Here is a 27949-nt window from a genome sequence, read left to right as displayed (position 1 = left end):
TCCTGAGATAACGTCTGTTATGAATTGCCGCTATACAAATACAATTTAATTGAAAAAGAATTGAATAAAATATTAGTTTAGGTTAGGGTAAAAATATCAGTGTAAGCCAGTCAGAGTTGGGCGGGTAATGACTTTCGACATCCTAGGGGAAAGAAGGTGAATGGAACACTGCGTGGAAGTAGTGGGGTCCCGTTTCATAGCTAATAAATTACACAATATCGTTTATGTAAAACGTCTGTTTCCTAAAGGAACTCTTACCTGTTAAACTTGTGCAGGTAAAGTGGCAGACTTTGCTGTCTGACTGCTGTCAGATCCTCAAACCTTCACCTTCCCAGCCTGAAAAAAGATATGACATCAGACCAGCTTCCATGCTACATACTAATAGAGACATTGAATGCTGCAGCATGGATGGAAATATTTGCTGTGGAGCCGACAGTAAGTAAGCAGATAATAACATAATGGATAAATGGTCATGTGTAATTTAGTGGCATCTAGCGGTTGCACTGAAACCAGTGAGCTTCTTTCTGCTGCAAACAAATACATGAGCTGAGCTCTCTTCCTAGGCCTGTCTAATTAGTGGTGCCAGTTATCATGGATGGGTATGGTCAATCAAAGAAAGAGCAGGTACAGGTCTTTCACCAAGTCACACTGAGTAGGCGTGCCCAGTGAGTTATGATAGTCTCCCCCCTTTGCCGATAAAGAGACTTGGCCAAAACAAGCTTGCAGTTTGGTGACTTGATAGCAGTTCAAACAGGCAAATCTAACAGGGCTAAGGCAGGAAGCAGACTGGCAGGTGCCTGTTGCTTGACTACGGGTATGTTTACAGAACAAAGTCAAGAACAGGAAGAGGATCACGGCTCATCAATTTGATAACAGTGCTAGGGAAGTGCAGCTGGTACGCTGGGGCCTAGAGGATAGGTTCACATTTTTATTTTGCATGATTTGCTTGCTGTAGTCATTCCTCTTGTTCATACTGTGAGATAAATCCAGTGGGGATCTTCCAAAGTTACTTTTTAATTGAAAATGTATTCTTTGTGTTATCATCCCTCCACTATAGTTCATGAAACACTGTTGACTGAGTATTGCACTAAAAAGGCTGCTAATGTTAGAGGATGCCCACTTACTTCTTCTTACTTCTTACTCAGACTGTTGAAGCTTCATATTATGTTCAAATAAACAAGAATGTGTACATGGAATCACTATAAGATGGGATATTTTCAGGGCCCATATAAATAAAAATGACTGATCAAAGCAAACAAAACCAGTTGTAAACCTGTTGTACGTACAGGACTGCCATCCTCATCTCTGAAGCCTCCATGCTGCTCAGAGCACAGCGACTAATTTCCCTTGAAGACTTGAAGAAAGTTGCCTAGACCTGTACTTTATTGCAAATGAGCAGCAGCCAACGTAATACTCCATCTCTCCCGAAATGCACCACAGTGCTACCAGAATGCTTTGCCCGGCTGCTCACATAGACAATGAATGGCGATCCTGTGGACATTACCACCCAGCTCACCTCTGTTATCCCCCAAAACACAAGCCATTAGAGACAATTCCGTTGTCGCAAACATACCTGAACAATCCCCAAAAAGTCAGAAAAAGATCTCATAACCAAACAGCCCAAACTCTCGTATTCCACTGTGTACACCATCTGAGACTGACCAGCAACCGCCTGAAAGTTCAGCTCTATAAACACAAGAACAATTACAACAACAAGGGAGAAAAGGAAATCCTTCAAAGACGTAAAAAACTATTTTACAATCAATCTTTAAACAACAGATGCAGTTTTACCGAGATACCGGATGTGAACCGCTGCCTCTTCTTCAGCTGCACAAAATCAACTCTTTCCCCGCCCTCTCCCTTTCTCTCTCTCTCCCCACCCACTCTCTCTCTCTCTCTCTCTCTCTCTCCCCGCCTTCTCTCTCTCTCTTTCCCACCCTGTTGGCCACGTGCATACAAACACTCTCTCTCCCCTTCTTTATCTTCAGGCACACACACACTCCTTATCCCTCCTCTAACTCACTCACATCACTCATCTCCCTCTATCAAAGACACATGCATTAGATATTATTCCCATTCAATGTTACTGTACACTCAGCTTAATGCACCTACGTCTCACTGTACCCAACAGCAGTGCTTCTCAACCTCGGGTTAATCTCACTAGTATTTCATTGAATAAACTGACAACCCCTGACTAGGTGATTTATTTTATCTCACATTATATTCAATAATAACAGTAGAGAACAGCTGATAAACAGTGAACACATTAACTGCAGGAAGTTTGTGTTTGGATGAATTTTGAGTAGATTATTTCCTGTGAATATTGATCAGATGAGTTTACCTGATATTTATAGGAGCTTTTTATGCAATTCAAGTCTGTATTTTTCTTCTTTTTTTTAACAGTAAAAAAAAAAACAGTAAAATTCAACTCTTACAATGAGGATTGTTTTTTTGTTTCTCAGATGATAGCTGGACATTTTTATTCATATGTGCTTCAAATGGGTCTTCAATGGTTGGATTTTACAATCTACAGTGAGGCCAAATAAAGGAGCTTTACTGTACAATAATATTATTTCCCTGGGTAATTCATTTTTATAACACTGGTTTGCACAGAAACACTGAGGAGTAGAAGCACAAGCGACAACGGGACATTTTTAAAGCTGAGATGTTTATTTCGAAGATTCACATCATCAGTCCTTTAGGCCTTCCAAGTTTTAACTTAAACCTTTCTTCTTGATTTCTTATTTCAGAGCTGAATCACTGGAGGTACTGTAATTTTCATTTCAGTCCTAACCCTCAGTTTCCTCCACCTGCTTCTACAAGATAAATTATTTGCACTTAAAAGTCCTTGTGTGTGTTTCCTTGTGATTAAGGCTGTGGGAGCCTGTACATATCTAGTTCAAGTCAAATTCATCACAGGTTGACCGGAATAGTAACTAGTTAATTTATAATTCTAACAAAGCAAAAACCACAAACCCGCTTCTTTTAAAATGTACTAGACAATAGACAGATGAATAGAAACTGAGTGAGGAAGAAACTAGGGCAATTGAGGATAAGAGAGGAGTGTGGAAGATGTATATAGAGATGTGAATTTAGGCGAGGCAGTAGAGGAGGAGTTAAGGTGAGAGAGAGAGAGCGAAATAAAGGTGGCGGAGGTGGAGAGGGAGGTAGTTCAGCCCTTAAATTGGATTGTAACTGTAAATTACTGATTTTAAATGTTTCAAAAGCTCCCAAATGGAGTTGAAATATGCTTCTATTACACTGAAGACTGTGGTAATTATGTTTTAAGAGCCACACTGATTATAGTGCAATCACAGCTCCGAGCAGTGCTACAGCTGCAGACAGGGAGGCATTTTTATTACCTGTGAAACGTCACGTTGAGTACACCAAGAGCACAGACACCTGATTTATCATTCTTCCTATTGGTGCTATATGGACTGTCATTATCCTTGTTAGTATATGAACCTGTTAGAGTAGTATCATGTCATTAGCAGTATCCTAACCAACCTCCTGAACCTTGCTTTTCATACAGAAAACAGTTTTAAACTGAATGGCACTATGTAGTCTGGTTACTGCTCCTTTCTTTAATCAATTGATGAAGATATTCAGGAATTTCCTAATTTCCCTTCCAGCAGAGAGAACGTTAGAGACTTGTTAATGTCAAACCACAGAGGTTCAGCACTGGACAGCTCCCCTGAGAATGTGTCCTCTGAATTCAAAATACTGTGCTCACATGGGTGCATAGTGGCTGCCATGGTTACCCTGGCTTTAGTTCTCACATTTATCCAGATTTACTTTACACTGAATAAACCCTGATTGTTATTCAGGTTTTCAGGAACAGGAATTCACCTGGGCTTTTTTATGTCCTTTACATTTAATTTACATTATTTATATATATGTATGTGAAAATGTCTTGTGTGGAGAGTTATTTATCCAGCTCTCACTGTTGTCTTGCATTGCATTGCAGTGTGGCTGGTGCCACCCAAGTTTAGAGTTTAGTCTTTAGAATTTGAGTGGTTGTTTTACCTTTTGTCTTTTTTTCCCTTCCAAATAAATTGGACTAATCCGGGGATTTGTGATGTTTATCTGACTGCTCTTGTTTCTTGATCTATCAATTTTTTTTAGTAATGTCACTGTATTCCCAGATCTCAGCTATTAACTTGGTCAGTAGAAGGATAATTAAATAAAATGTATAATTGCCATAAATGGAACTACATTTTTTACACACCTAGCAGGCCTATGTGCAAAGGTAAATGTCGAGAGATGGTGTAGTGATGGGCTGCCATGTAGAGGCACCTTGGAGCAGTAAGGGGTCCAGTGCCTTGCTCAAGGGCACCTTGACAGTGTCCATGCAGAGGTGGAATTAGTACCTCTCCAGCTACCATATCTCCATAACTGATACCAAATCTACAAAAATCCACCGGGCCCCAGAGCAAACCTTACCCATTCTAGGCTATGTTTGTAATTCCACCAGAATTGACTAGACACGTTCCAGGATCGTCTCTCCACTCTGATCCAAAGATAATACATAGCTGGTCCATTTTTGACATAAGCTGCAATCTACCTTTATCAAACAGAACAGAGGACATCCTATTAGATATCCTAATAGGATTAGATTAGATATCCCAATAGGATGTGATCCTTTTTATGGGGTTGAAATCAACAACAGTAATTATACTTTTAAAAAATGGGCTGTATTAAGCAATTTAGACTATATTTATCTAAATGAATACTGGTTCTTAAATAGTTCTTCAATAAGGGGTGCCAGTTGATTCGACAGGTGCTACAGCTGTGCAGCAGTTGTAAGTAACTGATGTTGCTCGAGACTGACACTGTGGAAGCAACAATTTCTCATTTGGCAGCTTCAGCTCCTTAGTCACATCTTTTCGTCCTCATCATGGCCATGAGCAATGTGACCTGTACGGAGGCATTTTTAATTTTTTACCCATGTGTAGAATGCTCTGTAAGAGTAGATATTGTGTCACTTATTCTACAGTATCATTTTAAAGTGCCAGCAGTCAAAAATGTTTGCCATTATTCAGTGTCAACTTTTAGATAGAAACCAGTTTACCCCCACAGACCGATAGAGTGTATATCCAGTGAGAGAAGAGATTAAATCACACAGCTGCACTGCAGAGATGCTACTGTCCTCATTCTTTCTCTCTCTGTCTTACACACACATTTCTTCAAGCTTTCTTCTGTGTTGGAATGCACTGCAGAGTCATCTAACCTCCACGTTGTTACACTTTGCTAAAGGAACAGATCCTTTGTGTGTGTGTGAGTGAGTGAGTGAGAGAGACTGGAGCATTAGAGTAATGCAGTTGTTCTTTCAGCGAATATAAAATAGGTAAAGTCTGCCACCCATGTCATCAACTTTTTTTTTGTTTTGTTTCATTACTAATTGAGGATATTGCTTCAAGCAATCACCCCCCCGTTTTTTTATTTTTTTCACATTTTTTCTCCCAAATTTGGGATTAATAAATATGTTTCCAAACATCACAGTAACTCCAAAGGTCTTTCCCACTGTAATCACTGTGTGTTCGTTTCCTTGCAGATGAAATCCCAGAACATATTCGATCTGTAAGGGCTTTGAAAAATGAAAGCATGGCTGGATGAAGAGATTCACTGCTGTCAGAAAGCTTTAAGGTAGTACCAGTATAATGGTAAATGGTAAATGGACCTGTACTTGTATAGCTTAAAGTAGCATCTTCCGACCACTCAAAGTGCTTTTACAATACATGCCACATTCGCCCTTTCAAACACATTCACGCAGTGATGGCAAAGCAACCAACAACCTTCCAATTAGTGCACGACCCGCTCTACAAACCACAACCGCCACGACTTGACATAAGCTGCTGACAAGTCTTTGAAAACCAAAGAGGTTCACCTTCTGGAGCGCATGAAAGTGTTTGTCAAGTTGCCCATCAGATTAATACGGTGTTCGGGCAGAGTGTTAGGGCCAGATGGACTACATGAAAGGACAAGGGGTCAGAAAAAGTATAGCACAGCCATGAACTTCTAAAACAATTTTCAGGTAATTTAATTAATGTTGATCAAGGGTAAAGCTTGACCGAGCAGCGGTGCCAGACAAAAGGGAAGGTGATGCCCTCATTAGGACACATACTCTTGAGACCAAGAATATCCACAATCTGTCCAGTAGTTGTTGAGATGTATAGCGTTGAACCATTATCTTACTTTATAATTTCCAGTCACAATCATTTGACATGAGAGGCAATTAGGTACCATAACGTCCTATTCAGCTTTTTGTTGATCAGTCCTTTTGTCTCTGGCAAGAAATGAATCTGGAAAGGCAGTTCTGCTACATGATCTTTTTCCCAGAGGAATTACAATGTTCACTTGTGTAGTCCAGCAGATCAGTCTGGGTGGTCCAGCCAAGTGAGCAGCAAATGGGCCAGCCTGGACTGGTTCAGCCCAGATTGGACTTTTGTATGGGACACTTTCTTTTTCCCTCCAACGCATTTCTCTCCTGTGAAATGACAGACCTGACAATGCTACCATTTTTTCATTTTTAATGAGCTCACAAACATACTGAATTGCCTTACTGTTTCCACAAGGAGATTCAGTCAGCAGTTTTCATACATCATACAACAAAAACAAACACAAAACCCCACACTGGCCTATGTGGAATTACCGTGGAGTATGAAGACAAAGGGGACATGATGCAACGCTGCTTTTATAATTGATTTTGTTCCACAGTCCATTCGATAATGGTCTACAGAAATCCAATAACCGCTAATTGCTCCTCTAAACATGAGCACTTGGCTCATAATGACTCCATGTCTTTCACACACTGTCAATTTTTTTTCTTATGTCTCTATAACTTCAGCTCATCTCGTGCTCCAACTCTGTAATGAATTCACAGCGCCGCGCTCCTCCCTTCTTCAGATCTTAATCATTAAGTGAAGTAATTGCCCGAAATTGCTCAGGGTCCACTCAGCCATTAGAAGCCCACCAGTCTGGTCCCTTAGCAACAGAAATCTGCAGCCTGAAGATGATTTCCTGTCAGTCAAATTGCAATCACAGAGTTGTATCTGTTATGAGAGCATCTATGCTCTAGAGCCGTAGCACTTTGTCCACAGATGTACACTCCAAGTCCAAGCAAAACAGGAGCAGTTCACATGACAAGAACTTTAGGGACAAGGTGCCTACTTTTATACATATCTTAACCTTTAAACCCATCCCTGTTTATGGATTGTTGTGTCCAACATGAACCTCTTAGCAAAGCCATTGGAAGGCAGAAAAGAAATAAAGCGTTGCAGGCATACATCGGTTTAAAATCACAACCTATTTTCCTAATTGGGAGAACTTAAAAAGCACTCCATACAGTCCGTGTCTCCTTTTCTCTGGGAAAACCTAACATCTACAAAAAGGCATCGGGAGGTTTATTTGATTAATTCCAAACAGCTGCTTAATTGCTGCAGCGTTGTGTGCCATTAGGCCATGATGAGCAGCACAGAGCTGGGCTTTAGAGGAGTGAAAAATAAATCAGATATCCTGGTCAAAGATCCCTTTCATTGTACTAATGATATCTCAGACTGAAGGAGTTTGCCTGGTGGAAGAAAAGATACTTTGAAGAGATCGGTGAAGAAGACGACAAACAATTACGGTTTTCTGTGTTTCGATATGATGCTAGGCTTAAAATCATCAACACTGGATTTTTTTTATAGGAATGAAAAAAAGTGGTAATTAAGTGGTAATATGCACATAAAAAACATTAATGATTAATATCTAGATAAATTACTACATTCAATGAATTTAAAACATTTGTTTTTGGCTTGAGGGATATAATATAACATCTATAGCCAAATACTAAAATAACTAAACTCCACATATTTTGTTAACATGATCATTTTGAAGTTTAGATTTCTCATTTCCCCACCGGACATGTACACAACAAAAGAAGATAGTAATGAAGATAAATAAGGATGTCCTAGGTTAATGTGTATATTATAACAGTTTGTGCTCTTTCGCGAATATGTTCATATGTTTCCTTCAGCTGAATGATGAAATGAGACATCCCACCCACTCTTTGTGTAACACTGCGGTTTAATGTTTAAAATGATGTCATCTCCATGACCCCAACAGCAGTTTATGGAGTGATCGTAATCGTGACAATGCTGGATTGTTTCGTTTTAAAAAGGGAAAAGTTATCCACTTCTGCAGCTGGAAAACGTGGCTCCTTTAAGGATACTGAAGTCACAAAGGGAGTGAGCAGTCGGTTGAGCAGGGACTTTATCAACAGTAATGGCCCATATTGAAAAAAAATCTCTGGAGCAGGAGTGTAGTATTGATGCTTAACAAGCCCTGTCAAGAGACAGCTTTGCATATATTGAGCAGCATTGTGGGAGCTGATGAGGCACCGTTCCAGTACTCAGGAAGAACCCGGTTCACATTCCTCTACTATATCCAAACACACACATATACACAGAGAGAAAATAGTTCTTATGCATCACCAGGAAAACCTAAATGCCATTTATGTGCTGCAGCCTAAACCTCGCTAATAACTAATACCATCTCAACAGCAAGGCTGCCTCTAAGTATACTCATAAAAGCCTATTAGCCCCATGTATCAGCATGCTCTAATTGTTTGTTTGAAGTGGATTTCTGGAGTGTCACTGCCTTTCAGGCCCTCCTCCGGCGCTCACTCTCACTCAACTTGAGTGACAACGACGCTTGTTGCGGCCCGGGGCAGAGGGCAGGAATCACTCAGCGAGGGCTGAAATGAAAAGAGCAGCTCTTGTACGGTTGGCACGGGGCAAACCGCCAGAGAAGCTGCAAGCAGGGGTTGACTTCACAAGCAGCACCGTTTTTAGTTCCCACCACGAGCAGCACATCAGCGGTCCAGGGGCAGCCGGCCGCCAAAGCCAGAAACAGAGCGCCAGCCGCCCCTCCCCAGGCTCCCCAGTGGCCGGCCTTGATCTACAATTACCACCCGTCACTTGCCATTCCATTGAAGAAAAAAGGCCGTTTGATGCATAAAGGGATAAATGGGTGAATAATTACATTTTTAATCAAGCTGAAAGAATCTCTTCAATGATAAAACAGGCGAGAGTTACAACTGGAGGAGAGATCTGCTCATTTGGAAGGAGAAAAGAAAAGATCCACAGACCCCCCTGTGTGATAACAAGCTTCAACTATATTGAGATGTTTAACCTTAAGTGCGCCTGTACTGCCAACAAATGGAAAGTGTCTCTGTTGAGTCATGCCAATGCAGATGAAATACATGTTCAAAAAGGAAGCTGCATTGATTTTTAGGAATAAAAAAAAGCTCTAAAAAGGCAGAAGGAATGTGAAAACACACTTCTTGAAAAAGGAAACAACAAAGCATTTCAACTCTTTTTTTCTTCCTCTCAGCCACCTTTTGCTCTCTGTGATCTCTGTGTCAAGATCCAATGTTGAACAGAGAGTGATATCAAAGCAGATGATAAACAATGCATGATGCACACTACATCCTGAAGTAGAGCCTACAGTGATGTCCATCTTGCTGTCATAAGACATTATAAAAAAACACTGGGAGGGAGTTGAGCTGTAGCTGTGGTCTTGATCAGCTGTCGAAAGTGCCAGCTGCCATCAAGGTGCACAAATAAAATAATAATGTGAGCAAAAATGGCAGACACACTCTGGTGTGCAGCTGGGAAATGTAGCTTATATCTATAATTCAGCATCCTCTAGTGTGCAACTACAAGTTTCAGTAGAATATCTATATAATCAGTGTTATGCAATAACGAATTACTAATACATTTCAGTAATAATATTACAGTTACCCCCGAAAAATTTAATTTGTTACAATATTACTTTTACCTACAGAATCCAACAATCTAATCACATCCTTGGATTCATTTTTGTAACTGTGGAAGAAACTAGTTTGGAAGATGGAAATCAACAGCTGGAAATATTCCATTACTTTGATTTTAACAACAAAACTGGATTTTAAATCGTTGTTAGTCTGAATTTTGGGGAGAAGGGAAGCAATTACCAATTTTGTGTGAGTAGCAGAAAAAGAATATAACTAGTAGTGTAACTAACTACGTTGGCATGGAGTAATAAGTAAATTAATGATATTACTTTTGAATAGAGTAATGAGTAATATATTACATTTTCTGAGTAACCAGCCCAACACTGTATAAAATATAAAGGAATCAAATTATTTAACTTCCATATAAGCAGCTCTAATCATGACTGGTTGATGTTGACAACACAGTGGGGTGCCTGGCCTATTGAGGGAGGTTGTTGCAGAGAAGTTAAGAGAGGAAAAGGTTGGAGGAGGAGGAGGAGGAGGAAGGGAGAAAGGGGTGGGGGTAAAGAGGATTACGAGGGGCCAGCAACGAGGGGGCCATTGTTAGAGCCTGAGAAAGTGTGCAGGAAGACTAGCACACACTCTGGAAATGAACTCAAAACTCTGGCTTTGGCGATGAATAACAGGAAACTGAGATACAGGTCTGCTCGATAATGCACACTCTTTGCTCATAATCACTGTAATGACTTTAATGTTGATCCGTGCACAGGGCAATTCATGAAGATGGGCAATCCACAAAATGTGTTTTGCATAAAAATAAATATACATATCATGGGAGCAATGCAGTATACAAGTGTACTGCCTGTTTAGCATAATTTTGACCAAAGTGATTGCCTGTTGGAGTGTTTCCATTTTTCAGCGGCTGAGTTTGGCAGGCTGAGATGACAGAGTGCTGCTGCTCATCTGGGGAAATGGCTGGGCAGGAGGATGTTGCTGAGAGGCAAAAACCCACCATGTCTGTAAATGCAATTATCAAAAAGACCTTGAGCTGGGGCCATGAACGTTGAATGTGTGCTGCTATTACAGCACTACGCATTTGTGACAAAAGAGAATCAAATTGTGTTGTTATTATACATTATTATTTTCTCAACCAGCTTCCTGCTATGAGCGACGGTGTCCTGCATGAATGCGTACTTCTCTGCCAAATTGATAAAGGTTTTGATTATTTCCAGAGAGAGATTTCTGTCTTTGCTGATTTTTTTGGAGCTCTTCTCACTGGTTTGAGCCGGGCTGGGCTCAGATGGAAAAAGTGGACGTTGTGGTTCCATGCACTGATTTGTATGAAAATGTGCCGACAGGTGTGGGGCTGTTTGCTTATGTGGTCAGGCCAAATCTGATGAAACCACACCCATACTAACTAACTGATGAAGCATATTATCTGAGTTTTTGAACTCTTACACCAATATTAACTGAGGACTGAGGATGTTTTTCCCCCCAACATTTAACCTGATTGTTACTTATTGATCCATGAATATTTATGTGGTGGAGAAATACTCTCAAAAGCTGCTTAGGGAGCTGTATTCACCTCTGCACCTCATTGAAAAAGAAACAAAGCACCCAAACGCTTGAAGACCTCTGAGTATCATATGAGGTAGAAAACACATAAATGGATAGAAACGTGACCCATTTTGCTCGTCCTGCTTTCTTTTGTGTCGCTGGGAAGAGGACACTGCTGTGGGGGTGGAGTCTATAAAGAAACAACATAGCAAAATGGTGTGAGCGCACACGTGCGTGTCCAAGCTCCTCAGGTTGATAATAAATCTTCAGAGTGGTCCTGTTCACACTTAAGTGTCAGTTCCCACTCCGAGTCACAGCCTCTGACCATTAAATTCTGTTTACTTTCCAAAATGGCAGCACAGTCAAGCAAATCCCCGCTAGGTAGTTATGGCTCCAAAAAAAATTCTTGAAGCTACATTACATCCTTTGAAATTCTTTCAACAGCAAAGGAAACAGCTGCAGTTGTACGGTGTTGACTAAGCTAGCATACTGCAGTAATTATTTCAGTCCTCATGCTGGCATCCTCCTACAGCTGCTCACACTTCACCACTGGCAAACACAAAACCGGGCCCAGCACCGCAGTTGAAGCCTCGCTCTTGTTTCTTGTCTCTCAATCTGTTATCTTACTGCCAAGTACACAAACTGTGTACTGTGTACTGTGCCACTAAACCCCAAAACCACGAGCATATTTCTCTCTGGCATCTATATAAACGCACTGTGACTGGAACAGATTTCCATCATTCAGATAAATAAGTGTTATCTGCATGTTTGTACAATGAGAAGTAGTAGTAAGCGTTATTGTATGGCATAAAAGCTGCACAAAATCAGAAGTTACATTCATGGTGATATCAAAGCCGACTCTGAATGAACATCAAAAGCATGGTAATCTGAGGAATTTTACATGGAATATTATGACACGTAATGGCTGCAATTTGAAGATCAAAGATGGTGCAGATCATTGAAAATGCACAATTTCCTTCCTTCTTTTCATTGCTGTCTTTCACCTAAGGAAAAAAGGGGAAAAAAAGGTTGCCTCTGACTCCACTGGCTTATTCTGATGTCCTGTGGGCGATATCGTAAAACAGGGATCATCAAGGAAAAGGAGGCAGCCTAATTAATAGGTAATTCCAGGACAGGCAGGTTTGCCTTTCAAGGCCAAAATAACTCAAGGGTCTCACAGCGGAAGGGAGGCTGAACGGATAGAGGAAGAGCAGAAAAAGACCACCCTTGACAGGAGGCTGTAAAGCAAGAAAGGATACAGTTGAAAGCTACTCGACTGAACTGCAAGAAAATCAGACCAAACAGTGGGACACAAGAACTAGTGGGTTTTACAGAGATACTTGTGTTTTTCTGTTTCAGACAAAAGGACTTTAAATATTGATCGCATACCTTCAGCAGCATAGCTCCATTTCAGGAAGATTCAAGGCACTACTCTGACGCCAGAAGACTCAAGTTCAAAATGGTCACAACTTGAGGAACCCCAGTGTATTATTACCTAATATTCCAGGACAGTATGTGGTGTACCCATTTCTTCAAAACTGGCAACCAACTGGCCACAAACGACATGCGATCTGTTATCTCTGTCCATGAACTTACATAAACCACTCTGCTTTCCGCGGAAATATTCTGAGCTTTGAAGCCACGCCAGATATTTAACTTGGCTCTGCTTTCACTTTCTGAGACTGGATAAAGGAAGACCATGTTAAAGGAGACCTAGAAAGCATAGGAATGCACAGCCAGTTAACATTTCCCTCCAGCCCCTCCTTTATTCCCAAAGCATTATACATTGTTCTGTACTTCAAATCCTTCAGGTCTGCCTTGTGGAATGGATGCCTGTTAGCATGAGTGATGTCAAATGCTGCCTTGGTATTTTGTGATTATGCTCTGATTCCAGTAATTAGAGTGTAATTACAGTATACATTATGAACGTATCTCCACCCTTGCTGGCAGGTCCCTACCCAGATTTTTTTCTCTGACCACAACAAAGTTAAGAGGATTCCTCGCCCTCCCTCAGCCTCTCAAGATCACAGAAGTCCAACTGAGTAAAAAAAGTGAAGATTCATAAAGCACCTGTGAGAATTTTGACAGCCTTGCAGAAACTTTCAGCTAATATTTTTTGTGGATTTCTTCCCTTTTTAAACATATCTTTGGACAAGGCCTCTCTCTGCAGTTCATCACGGACTCAGACAGCGAACACCTGGAGCAACAAAGCCTTGAGGGGAAGCGATGAAGTGATGAAGATGCCTTTGTTTCTCAAGGGGTTCAGCCACACAGCGAACTCTGCGAATAGGAGAGAAATGATTCCACATGTAGGGTTTTTTTCAGCTACAATCAGCGGCTCTTTGCACTCACCTCTCTCTTTGAGCCTGCTTTCATTCATACCAGAAAAACCTACAGTCATATTTCCATTCGCAGCAATAATTCTTTGTTTTTAAAAGAAAGGGGGGGGGGCTATAGTACATACCTCTGGCTCTAGCTGCACACCATAATTATATGATAGATGAAAAGAGAGACGGAGAATAGGTATAGGACTTGGCAGAAACACTGACATTCCTCGCTTGAAACCTTCATCTGGCGTTTTTTCTGCTTGACTTCCTCGGCTTTGTAAGTTTCTGTGGGGGATTGTGTGCACACAAACGGTTGGCCATTGATGCGGCTCCACTAAACGCACTTAATGATCTCAGTATAGTCTATATTCCACCTTTAGAAAAAAAGCAGGCTTACTGACCACAACACAGACCCAGGTTGTCAGAGCGGAACCTGCTACCATTGGACTTAAAGAGCACACCTGCTGCTTCCAAAACCAGCAGCGCTGTCAAATGAGCAGGTGGCGAGTGACATACTGGGAGCTGGGGAGCAGAGGGAGGGTTAAGTATTTTGTCTGTGTTTATCCACTCCCTACACTCGCACGGTCTCCTGACTCAATTTAACACCTCACAGGCTACAAGTCACATCAGCGGGAATGGTCTCACTTTAAGCTTCTGCGAGTTCATTTCCTTCAGAGGAAGAAACCATTAAAGACATTAGCCTTAAGTCCTGTTCACGTCTAGGATGACTAAAAACACTGAATAGGTGCGCGAATGCTTGAGCAACAATGTAGCATTATATTTTATGGCTATCCTCAGGGGTTTCTTAAGCTTTAACCTTTAACCTTTAAGTGAACAATGCAGGGCTTGTGTGCTAATATCACATCTCTTCTATCTTTTGACATGCTATATTTATAAAGTAGCCATAAGAGTGGAAGAGAAATGATGAGTAATTGCAATGTTTCAGTTTTTTTTTCCATTTTACACCCACATATTACACTTTTTATGATTTAATAACAAAAGTATCAAATTGAATAAAATTTTATTTCACTTCAGGGAGATTGTTGGATACAATTCAGACATTAAATGCCAAATTATAACTCATTTAAATTTTCTGAATGTATGTTTTCTTGTTAAAGCTAGACCTAGAAGTGAAAGAGTTTGTGTTGCTTTATTTCACTCAATGTAGCATATTTATAGTAAATCAACCGAGAAACTGTTTATGACTAAGATAACAATGCGTCTGTTCTGACAAATCCAGATCAAATACTTCACAGATGTGCAGCTTTGCCGATAAGGTCTAATACTAACAGGGATATTAAAGGCTTACTAGTAAATGCACAACAGAGGCCAAAACACCAATCCTCAATATCTGCAGCCAAACCAAATTCATTCTGCTTGTAAAAAAACACGGCAGATATGATCATGATTGACCGTAGTCCATGGGCACTGACCCAGTCAGACCCAATCTAGCTGCCACAGTGGCAGCCCAGTAAAGAGGGCAAATAAGTGAATCCAGAAAGGTCCCTAAAAGAGCCTTAAATCGATACTGATACAAGACAGTGAAGTCCTATTACTTTCATTTGGGTGGGCATAGCAATTAGGACGGCCTGGTGCCCTGAGGCTCACTGGGACTGATTACACTCTTCCATAGCACTGACTAGCATGCAAATTGCTTTACAAATGAAACTGGACTTGATGGAACTTGCACCAAATTTTACTGACAAAGTCACATTAGAAGTCACATTAGACTTTACACCAAATGTGTGTGACATAATGTGCTCAGAGGCTAAAAAAAATCCCCAAAAACGTGAGAAAATGAAACTCTGAAAATGTGGCTACGGCTACTACATTAGGATGTGAGACCGACCATTTCCTTTAGTGTAGGAAAACAATTCAATGAGTAATAATTTTGAGGTGTATAATTTGATGTTGCATCCTGAATCTTCCCCAAATAAGAGTCCCATGACTGCATTCGATTATCTCCTCCTCCACAGCACCAATCATCATGTGTCTCAACGCAGAGCGAACAATGTGCGGAACAAGAAAGAAGCCGGCCACGACTCTGTGTGCCAGTAATCTCTCTTTGAGGCCCCCGGCGTCTCTAATTGCCTGGACACTTGTGTCCGAGGGCTGCTCTCGTTCCTCAGAGAAAAGATGAGACCTCTCGTGCTCCTTACAACAGGCTTAAGCTGATAAACCCTTTCATTCTGCATGGCCGTGGGATCGGTGCTCCGTGCAAACAGATTGGGCAAAAAAAGACTAATCAAAACAGCGATTAGCCCCCAACACAGAGGCAGAGCTAAGCCACAGCACAGCCTCTGCAGGGGGTCCACTCTCTCAACCACTAAAAGTGTCTGATGATTTGTTTGAGGCTTTTCTGACTAACACATTCCTCAGAGCAACTACATGAGCTGGAATATGTGTGGAATGCTTGCAGTGGGGTTTTTATTGAACAGAGACGTAGGGTAGTTGATTTCAAAATGGGATGTGACAGCTGCAGAAATGCAAGGACAGCCTCAGAAGACGGAAAACGCTCCAGGCCTGGAGCGCAAATCCAAGGCTAGTTCTTCCCTCGGAGGGTATTCAATGAGAATCCCCTTTCACTCAGATCAGCTCCTCCCACGACACCCTTGCTTCCTGTCATGGTTAGTGTTACCCAGCATTCACGAGTCGTCTTTGCAATTTTTCCCGCTTGTTACAGCCAACAACATTGCCAATACCTCCATATGGACTACCATCAGTGTATCATCTGGCCTGTTGCTCTTGTATATAATAGAGTCTCCATGTGTTTCTCAGCAGCAAGGTCAAGTTCTGTGCTTGTTTACTTTACTTGCAGCTGAAGTGAACAAACAAGCTGGACTTCAACATTCACTACATTCTGTACGACTATTAAAAAATATCCGGCTTTGTCTGGAGTAGATTTTATAACACAGCCTCAAGCTTCGAGTTCCACCGAATGTTTTGCTTTTCTGAAAACAGATACATACTATCAATCAATGTGTTTTTGTGATTTTCATCTGAAGCCAGTAAGGATTTAAAACCACTAATTAATATTTCCATACAAACAATGGATCAAATGCCTACATGTAATGTGCCACTCAGAAAGGCAAACCCACACATAGTTATTACCCAATTCTGCAGTTCCCCTTAGCTCTACAGGGCTTCATAGCGTCTTTTATAGTCTGCAACTTCACCGTTTCGGTTCATTCCCACCCCTCTCATCAGTGCTGTTGAAGCTAGTGACATTCAGCAGCTAAAGAGCCAGCTAGAAGTTGGTAGAGAGCAAAACAGAGCAAAAATAGTGAATATTGGACCGTTAGTGTTGCCATATCACATTTTATATTGTGATAATATGATGCATGTTTTGTTTACAGCTGGTTGTGCTGCCCCTAATTATTAAAAAAAAACCTGCTAAAGCCACTATTTGTAGAATTAGGAAATTCCAAATATAGCGACCCCAGAGTATCAAAAAGGATTCTGTTATAGACACTGAATGGACTGAAAGATTGCACCAATTATATCCCAGGATGGCCTAATTATTTCTATCAAAAGAAAAAAACCTACTTATGTCATCAGAATAATTTGAAAAGTGCTGTAATCACATAAATTCTACAGCTTTAAAATGACCAATACTAAAATCACTAATAATTATATACAGTGACCGGCATAAGCAGCTGACCTTACTGTACTCCAGTAAATTAGCAGCCAGCTGAAAAATATCCCCCCTGCTTCATACTGTTAATGTAATATTACCAATAATACAACAGTATGAATCAATTTATAGGCAACACTGCAGCACCATTATTTGTTTTCCACATTAGCCTGTCCACCAGTGACCTTGAGTAATAGCTCACAAATGTATTCTAAAGAATCACGTGACTTGGGCGTGCACACACACGCCATGACAAATACCAAGTGGGAATATCAACATATCCATTTGTCCAAGTAGATATAATGTGCAATTATGTGGGGAGCGTGTCATTGCAACGGTGTCAAATAACACGGGCGTAGTAAACTCAGTGAACCTGTCTGAGGATGATTTACAATATTTAGATTAATAATCAAAATAGAAACACATTACATTATACAAATTCAAGAATGTTTGTGTGCAATCTCCTGGAGGAGCAGGAGCTGGGTGTGCTTGGAAATGATTCCAAGCGACTCTGTGGTTATTACAAAAATAATGAGCAAACTACAGGCCATGAGATCTGCTTCAGCCAGACTCCACTCAGTTTTTTCTCCACTTTTTCACAACGCAAACGTGCCAACTTAGCGAGGACAGCATTTAAATTAGCTACACAATTCTCGAGTTTCCTTGAGTTGCTGAGCTCTGACAAAAAGTACATTTGAAGATGCTTACTTATAATTCTTCATTCTGTCAGCAACTGTTAAAACTCTTAACTTGCTACCATGCTGATTCAATACTATGGAAAAGATTCTTCTGGGGAGGCTGTCTGTGGTGGCATCTGACCTTATTAGACATATGATATATCCTCAGCTGGCTCATTATCTTGTAGGGGATTAACAGCTCGCTGTGAACGCAGCATCTGCCTAGGAGCAAAGTGAGGATCAACCAACAGTTAGACAGAGCCAACTAATCTGAATTATGTGAGGTCAGCATGTTGAAACATTACCCACATTATTTTATTTATTTTTTTACATACACTGCACATGTCCTCCTTGAAACATAAGTAAAAAAGGGCTTATGTGAACTAGCAAGTTAAAACTAAAAAGGAAGATTATGTGAGTTGAGCCTGATCTCCCAGTGGAGACGGGGCACTGGAGTGCAATCTTCTGTCAACTGTCAAAAAGACTGTGACAAAGTGCTATTTCTGGATTTAAATATTCTTGTGTTTCCTCTGGTGCTCAGTGAACATCTTCAGTCTGTCCGTTGCTGAGTGAGGGGTTGGCGGGTGCGCGAGTGCATGCACATGCTGACAGGCTGTCATAGGATGTCACTGTTGAGACGTGATATAATAGATGATCCGGTTATATAACGTCAATATTTCCTAAAAAGAATAGCAAAAATATGCTTATTTGATTTGATTTTGATTTTTGTTTTGTTGCCAGAGTTAGCAGCTAGTTAGCTTAGCTCTGTCACCCATAAAGCCACACTGGATTTTGTTACCTTTCTACAGAGCCAGGCTAGCTATTTACAGTTTGTGCTAAGCTAAGCTAACCAGCTGCTGGTTATAGGTTTATGTATGTCAATCTTCTCATCTAACTCTTGGCAAGAAAGAAAATAAGCTTATTTCTCAAAGTGTTGAACCGTTGCTTAAAAAAATAAAATAAAAATAAAATAAGTTTCCCAGTAAAGAGTGAAACACTATAGTCCGATACTGAAGATATCACAGCTTTATAACTTCATCCAACTTCCTTATTCCAGTCTTGCTTCTTGTAAGGCCAAAAGAAGTTGAAAAAAATAATAATAATAAAATGAAAAACAGAAGATCTTCATCCTTATACCGTATATCAAGTTAAATGGTTAAGTATGGAAAAAATCACACAACGTTGTCTCATCAATCGATCAACAATATTAAAATCCCACAATATAATTACAGTGACAGACAATAAATAAGATTCACTGCGTTGCCCTTATTGCATTTACAGTATATGGTTTTAATTCGTAAAAGATGTGGGCTGGTTGCTGCTCTGTCCTCTGTCATGCAGCATTTAGAGGCCCACAAAGCCCGTAGGAGCAGAGTGGAGCATTTTCTCCATCCACATACAGCACTCTCTTAGCCCGAGGGAGTGACTACCATTTTTCTTTTTCCTCTCCGTCTTTATAAAAACTCAACTACTGGTCCTACCCTCACAGCACAGCACAGCAGATAGTACACCATCTTTTTTAGCCTGACACCCCCTCACCCCCTACATTCCTGTCACGTACCCCTTCATCAACACCACCTGTCATGTTCCCAATGTGTTCATTTTGACTGACTTCAAAGTGAGGTATTACTTCAAAACAATGTGACAATAACACATTAGATACTGTAATATTGTAAACATAAACTAATCTTACAATCATTTTCCATATAGTTGAATTGTCAATGTGGACGTTTCAACTATCTCAGTCATTACGTTTAACTATTGCAACTGTTTATCTATTAATTTTAGCTCATTTCAACCTTTTATCCAATATTTTTTTTTACTATTTCTCAAATGCTTAGCCATTACTTTGAGCTAACTATTGTTTATCCATTACATTTGGTTATCCATTTCAAGTATTCATCCATTACTTTTAGCCATGTCAACCTTTTATTCATTATTTTTCGCAAACTATTCAGCTATTTATCCGCCAACTATTTCATGTTCATCCATTACTTTCAGCACTACAATTTGTAATCCAAACAGATGTTAATTGTTCTCCAAAACGCAAATATGCGGATATGTTTTCGATTTAATCCTGATTATTATTTATTTTTTAAAATTACTTCACCATTGTACACAATTCTAGTGTAAACAAACACAGTACAACAACAGAAGATGTTGAGATCTGTAACAGAACATGATTATTTATGCAACATTACAGAAAACAGCACTGACAATGTAAGCAAAAAGGTAGCTTGATTTCTCAGAGTGCATGCTTGTCAGTTGCTGGATAAAAATCGCTTCGCCACATGCAACAGCTAAACTGTAGGCAAGACAGCGGGGCTGGTGCCAGTGTGCCATGCTACACGCTGAGACAGTGGATCTCTTTGTACGGCGAGCTTCTTTTCAGACAGGAGCAGGAGCTGCAGGAGCACTTACACTTGGATGAAAACACCACAGTGAGGGGGGGTTTTACAGCTTGCATATACACAACAGAGCTTCCATCCTGGGAGCCGGGGTGGTGGTCACATGGATGAGAAAGGGTTATCGTCCAAGGGGAAACTTGTCATGCCAGAAATGTTCATACTATGAATAAATTTACATCAAATCAACACTGCCACTTACTGATAGAGCAGATATCCTGAAGGAGATATGTTTCATCGGGTGTCAGAGACAAAGATGAGAATTTGCAGTGATTGTAGACTCCAAAGCACGTATCCATCATTGTGTCTTTTTCATTTAGCTTAAGAAATATGATCAGTGGTGATGACGAGGGGGGGAACTGGGCAATCACAAAGAGCCAACATTCAATCTAGGAGAGATAACAAAAGGAAGACGAAAGACAGCTCTGGATGGCAGGATGCCCCTGGGGCGGCTATGCTGTTATTATTTTGGAAAGGGCTGCTGAGCTGCGGTGTGGGGCAATTAGAGACCGGAGGATTGAGTGGGGGAGGGTCCAGGCACAACAACCGGTCCATGAAGTGTTCCCTGCTCAGAGAAAAGGACGAACAAACCTCCTGACGACAGCAGTAGCATTAAAAAAAAAAAGACATAACAGATGATGGTGGATTTATGAATTGAAATAACAGCCATCTGCTTATTTCCATGGAAAGAAGCTTGGACTAAGCTGCTTTCCTGTCATCAGTAGAATCCAAAATTACTATCAAGTGATTGCATGCTGAACTTTATGCTACACTGGTTTGAATGATTTGACTGGTAAGTATGTGACAATTGGGCTGGTTTTGGGATAACGTAGGCAAGCGGATGAATCATCTGTTGTTCTCATCGAGAGCAGACACTGCGGTGAACACATTAGCCATGTCTATTATCTTTAACGTCACTCCGCTTTGGAAAGTCCTGACTGAAAACCACACAGAGGCCAGGAGCAGTCCAGCTGGAGAACACAGGGACAAAGAGGAAAAGTCAATCCCAGAGTATCGTTTCAGTGGTTCGTGAACCGCAGACAGAGTTCGCAGCCCTACAGCTATTGTGTGTTGTCTTTGAGTAGATAACGGAAGTAAAAACAGATTGAGTTGCAAGAGGCAACGGGTTTTTACGAAACACACAGTGCGACTGTTCGCTAAACTCTCACTTGGGTAACTTAAGCCTCTGAACTTCACCTCTGATGAGATCTCCATTGTCGCCTCTCATAATATTACAGATCTCCCAGTAAAGAGGACACAATGGGCAGTGAAAGGAGATAGTAACACAAGCTTGGTGGTGTGAGATGTAACAGTTGGCACTGCCAAGTATCCTGAGCCCTCACAAACACACACACACACAGTTTCCATGCCCTCTGGCCCTGAACGGCTTCAGCGGAGCAGGTGTCTGCCCACATTCTTTACATAAGCTCTTGTCAAACATGGCGCACAGCAACAAGGCCTCACAGCTGCGGGACAATGGAGTCACATTAAACTACAGCCAGGCATGCACACTTCGAGCCAGAGTCAAGGTAACAGTCTCTACAAGGTCAGCTTACCAAAACTTAAAAGTAAGTGTAACACAAAACCCTGTGGTGTGAACTGGGATGTATAAATAGTAGCAATTAAAAAAAGCCATGGTGCATTTAAATTATAACACTACATATGTTTATACAACACCTCTCATCTGGTCAGTTCATTAAAAAGGAAGTAAATGATATGCTGCAGCTGAAGTGATCCATATTTACAACTAGCGTTGAGCGGACACAAAACAGGCATTGCAAACATCCAGTCAGCAATTTTAAAAGGATAAATCCAAACAATCTTACCTGAAGTGCAAAACGCAGCTCCTAATCAAATAAATGCCTGATGAATGTCTGGAGCACTTCCTGTACTTTTGACTGTGTAATACATAATATGTAATTTAAACAAAATTACTATATAGTTACAGGTATTATGCCAACACAGAGCTTCCTTTGCCTAAATCTAAGGCAGGCCGCTGAGTATTTTACACCTGAAGCACACTGTGGGAATAAGAAGGTCCTTATTACATTAAGCCAGCCATTAGAAAGTTGAATCAATAATCTGTTGTCAAGTCATTGAAGTGTATAGAAGAAAATATTCCAAATATATCTATGTAAACAGAATTAAGTACTGATTACATGTTTCTAGGGGTTCATAATGTTTTTTCTCTCTTACTTTATATGACTCAAAATTGTAAATTACACATCCTCAGGTTTTCAAACAACATGAAACTTTAGGTCTTTTCAGGGTTTTACTAGTCTTTTAATCTCCAAGGGTCAAATGCCTTGAAGTAAAGATTAGCTTATTTTCCATTTAGTGCCTGAGCCAAATTCATAATAGGCTACTAAACCCTCTGTGCTTTGATCAGACTAAGGGAAAGAGAGTGCCACTGTTTTAGTTCACAGCTAATTTTGTTGGAGAAGGCCATGTTAGACCACTCTTGTGGACCTTGTTCTGTATTGAGTGATATAGTTTTCACTCTGTATACATCATCCTTGATTAACCTTCCTGAGGGGAAGTCTTTGGCTCTCACGCATTTTGATATCCAGCAGAATACCGTACACGTAGTTTGTTCCCATGAGCTGGAGTGCAGGCAGGCTGAGCAGAAACTGGTGACAAATAAATCCTCTCTCAATCCTACAATTAACTCTAAAGCTCTCAATTACAGATGTTCCACATCACAGAAGCCTCAAAAATGTCACATTCTGTTGACATTATTAGCCCACACTGCGTGAGTGAACACAACAAAGGAGAAAACATCTAACGATACAGGCCCGCGAAAAAAAACAAATGCAACACTGACAGATCAAGAAGAGAGAATTACCACCTGCACATAAAACAGCTCAGGCCCTTTTCAAGTCATTTCTACTGTCACAGGGCAAGGAGCTATGATGGGCTGGGCTGCACTTTTCAGCAGATCAGTGACATATTGATGAAAGGCGTCCTTAGCCCCTCTCTGAAGCCCCTCGCACCCTTAGTCCCTGGCCGCTAGCCGAGTGAGCGGGCGTCCTTGCCTCTGGGGGCTGGCTACAGAGCAGAACCGCCGACGAGGAGGACTTAAACAAGAGGCCTTTCTCTCACTGCGATGTGATCCTCCCCCCAGCTCTGGCAGCATCTCCGCTTGTTCTCCCCCTTTGGTCAAGTTGGGTTTTTCACATCGCGTTGGCCAAGGCTTTAATTGATTTACACGGAACTCCCTCACTCCTGCTGCACAACTCCATGTAAGGCAGTGCCAGCGAGCCAAGACAGGCAGACAGCTGGCCGTCCCTGCACAACAAGCAGACGTCCACTTACTGAGAACGTGCTATTCGAGGGTGCCCCAAGACAAACACCAGTGGATATCCTCTATGCTGTTCAGAAACAATGTTCTGACCTCTGGGTCTCTCTTGCTTTAAGAGCGACACCACCTTGAGAATGGAAAATGTCAAATAAGAAAGACTACTGACATTTTCCACCCCACTAAGCAGTCTATAATTGACCCAAGTGGAACATAAAAACAAAAAATGTCAGTCAGACATGCACATGAGGAAATAACTGAATTAAATCCAGTGGCACCAGGACATAATTACACTTTACAGTGAAACAGAACTACATGACAGCTTTCACCTTTTCACAAAAAGGACAGACTAAATAAAGTTTGGCCTCAACTTTAAGTTAACAACACCAGACTTTCCTTTATTCTCTGTGTTTAATCAAGAATGTTATCCCCGCTTGATTAAATAAAAAACATTTCCTGCAACGGGAAGGCCTGGATAACCCCTGAGTAAAAAGAAAAAGAGGACAGCCTGCAGTGAGAGATAGATAGCCAAGTCAGTACAGGGCAGAGGAGGGAGTAGCAGCAGAGGGAGGAGAAAGGAGGAGGAGGAGGAGGAGGAGAGGTGCAGTTGGAGATTCTTATGTGGACGGTGAGGCTCTGAAAGACACGATTGAAGGAGATGAGCTCAGCTTGCAGTCACAAGTCAAAAGGGAGCCTGAGAGGAGAGGTGAGAGGGCCACTTAGTCCCTGCAGAACCACAACATCAACACTGGGTCAACATCTCTCTCCAGTTGGGTCAGTCTGTAGCACACGTACATACAGCAGATCCTCGTAAAGTACTGCGACGCTCACATTCAGACACAGGGCGTCTTCCTCTGCTACTCAGAGACTGTATGTTGTCCAATTTTATCAGCAGACGACTTCACACTTCTTGACTTGCAAAATAGGGAATCTCGTGCTTGAATTAGACACATCTAATTATAACCCCCAAAAATTAAAATTTGTGCATTTGTGCCAGACACATTAATCCCCACACAACAGGCATCTAATTAGGGCTGCAACTAACAATTATTTTTTATTATCAATTAATCTGCCAATTATTTTTGATTACTTGTTTTGTCAGAAAATAGTGGACAATATCCACAGCCCAATTTGATATATAATAGCTTGTTTTATTCAATCAAAAAGGTCCAAAACCCACTTTTATATAGGACAACTAAAAGTATATAACAAGCAAATATTTGGCATTTTTGCTGGAATTACTAAAATGTAATCGATTATCTACTTATCGTTGCAGCTCAAAACCAATCCAACCAACAATATCCAGAGCAAAAAAAGGAAATGAACTACCTGGATTACGGATAAAAACATTACATCAGATCCACCAGAGATACACACCAACCATTTTGACAGGAGAAAGGCTGCAGTGTCAATGAATGCACAGATTGCAGCATACATAGCTTTACCATTATAACAAAAATTGAAATGCCAGCATGCATAAATCACGAATTAACTAGTCGATAATGAGGGGTAACGACGCGCTCTGCACGCCTCTGGAGATGTCACATTTATAAAATACTGTTCGTGCACTAAAGCTGCTGACTAAAACATGATTTTTTCCCCCTGCTGCGTTACAATGAGGAGAGAGAGAGCAGGCCGAAGGTTGGATGGAGCCCAAACTGGACAAAAACCACAGGCCTGTTCAAAACGCAGACACACAACTGTATTGCTCTATTCTCACAAGGCCGACGCAGCCAACAGACCTCCAACGAGAGCATGAACAATGGTTATGTTGATGCCACAGACATTTTCCTCAAGCAGTTAGGACACAATAACGCTGCACTGTGGCGATGGATGTGCTCCGCCCCAGACAACAACAAGACAAACCCCCACTCCCCCGTCATCGCCCAGCCTCATTCACGCCTGGACTTCATTATCGAGGTGTAACGGAAATCATCATTGGCAATCTGAGAGAATTTACCAGACAATGATGCAGTCCAAGTCATGCCTCACCTACACAAAGAACAGTTAGGGGTGAATTGACTAAATGGAAAAGATTTACAGAATACAGCTGTTTTAAAGACAACATGTAGGCTACTGAACATTTTAAGAGACTATGGTTTTATGCACATATTGACAGGACATAACTAAGATTAAAAAGATCTTTATTTGCTGTAGAAATAGAAATATTTCCTCTTAACAGTACAATCAGGCCTAATCTTCTTCTTCAACATTATTTGGACAATTTAAAATTCACAGCAGCGTTTTACTTTGCAGACAAATTCAGTTAACAGTGACTTGCATGACTGAGTATGTGAATAAAGCTGACCACAGTGTCTTTGTTTATGCCTCATCTGCAGTAACATTTAGATTTAGGGAAAGAGAGACCCACTGACATCCTGCAGCCCACACACCCACACACACACACCCACACACACACACACACACACACAATGTACAATGTATGTAACATGTCCTCCTTTCTATCATTTGAAAAACTTTGCTTCATGTTTATGCAGCTGCAAATATCACTTACTAACTGGTGAAGGAAACCTCTGCCATATCTATTATTTTTACTTTGTAGAGAGAATAGTAATTTATCTACAAGATGTTTGTGAGTTATCTCTGTCTTTGTGTGGCAGTTTCAACTATGAGAAAAATAAACTACCAACATTTGTCTTAAAATATTAAAACTTCTTTAAGAACTCACTTATCAAATTATTAGAATTGTTTTGTAGTAATTTAGTAACAGCCCAAAACAGAAATGTCTATTTTCTGTCTATTTCCACTGAAATGTGAATATTTACACTAAGTGTATAATCACAGAAAAATAATTGCAATCTGCCTCATGATTTACAAAAAAAATACACACGTATAAAAAGTACTTAATAAGTGAGATAAATAAAAGTAGTGAACTAGAAATAGTCCAAGCACTTTATTGTTGACACCATCAGGATATAGATGAGATGATGGCAAAATAAAAAGGCCTTCACTGGGCAGGATACAAATGCAGTAACAAGGATAATATAATAGATGTAGCATTGTTCAGCTAAAATATAACATGGCAGTAACTATTGCTTGAACAGAGCTGTAGTCTTTCTGTTTCCTCTCCTGTTAATTAGTTAGGAATGTCTGGCCTGCCATATTTAGATTATCTTGATAAAATTAAGTCAAAAGGATAAATGGTTCCTTCACTGGCTTTCTTATGATTATATTATTAAAATAGTGAAAGCTGATTAAAAAAAAAAAACTTCTCATGAAATTTCTAATATTTTTTCTGTGCAAACACTGCTGACATTTTAAGGATCATTTTCATTTTCAATGTGGAATCAGTGGCTGCCTTTTTTATTTTAAACCACTAGCTTGGTTAAATCTGATTTTGTGTATAATATTATATTATCAATAATTAGATTTACTTGGTTTAAAGACAGATCATTTAATGATTAGAGGTCCAGCTGGTTAATGTCAGATAGAGGGAATCTGACTAGAAATGAGGATAGAGGTGTGAGGGAAACCAATTTTATGACCCAAATTAAAAGCATACACCTGTGCACTGACAGGAGAGGCAGACACGGCCTACAGGGGGGTACCGGTGGTTTTCAGCCCACTAAACCCAGTAAAAAAAAAAAAAAAAAGAAACCTCCTGAGAGAATAAGCACTGATTTTGGCAGTGCTCCTCTTCATCACCACAACCCATCTTACCTTTTTGTGTCTGTCTTTGAAAGGTAACGCAGGCCATGGCATCTCCTGCAAAAAGTCTTGCCAGTGTTTCTGGTCCTGATCAGACGAGATGAAGACGATTTCCAATTTGTCCTTGTGTTCAGACGTCTTTTTGAACCTGCTGTAAAACTCGCACAGGCTGCCGTTGAACTGCTTGCACGGCGCGTTCAGGCTGCATCCGAAGAAGAGCCCGACCAGGGACAGCTTGGCGCCCAGCGACTGCACGTCCACCTCGGCTTTCTCGCTGTTGACGAGCCGCTCCCCGAGTAGACTCACCAGAAACTCCGACATCGCAGCGCACAGTCCTCGAACACACAACGTTACCCTCGGCCGAGGCTGCTGTGCATGCAACCGCTACGTTTTCAGGCGACACCCGGCACTTCCTCCACCTCCAATTTGAGGGTTTTAAGGTGAGCTCCCAGCCCCAGTGAGGCGTTGCGGTGTGTGTTTCACCGCGGCTCGTCCTCCGGTGTGTGAGCGCTGTGCAGGAATGCGCTCCGCTTAAATCACCCTGACTGCAACAGCGGTTGCGCTCTCTCTCTCTCTCTCTCTCTCTCCCCCCCTCCCCCCCTCTAAACACAACACTTGCATCATG

At 41.0% G+C, this 27949-nt stretch overlaps 1 protein-coding gene across 1 annotated transcript in view; it reads right to left on the bottom strand.

The window, feature by feature from the left end:
• Positions 1-27847, bottom strand: part of nxn (nucleoredoxin) — a 63686-nt gene extending 35839 nt beyond the window's left edge. The window contains exon 1 of the mRNA XM_035680025.1: positions 27337-27847. Within this exon, the coding sequence (XP_035535918.1) occupies positions 27337-27645 (309 nt within the window). The 5' untranslated portion in view covers positions 27646-27847. The remainder of the gene's footprint in view (positions 1-27336) is intronic.
• Between the last annotated feature and the right edge of the window lie 102 nt (positions 27848-27949).

Source organism: Morone saxatilis, unplaced genomic scaffold, assembly GCF_004916995.1.
Source record: "Morone saxatilis isolate NCDOM2014 unplaced genomic scaffold, NCSU_SB_2.0 Contig8, whole genome shotgun sequence".
NCBI classification, from domain to species: domain Eukaryota; kingdom Metazoa; phylum Chordata; class Actinopteri; family Moronidae; genus Morone; species Morone saxatilis.
This window is presented reverse-complemented; position numbering and strand designations above follow the sequence as displayed.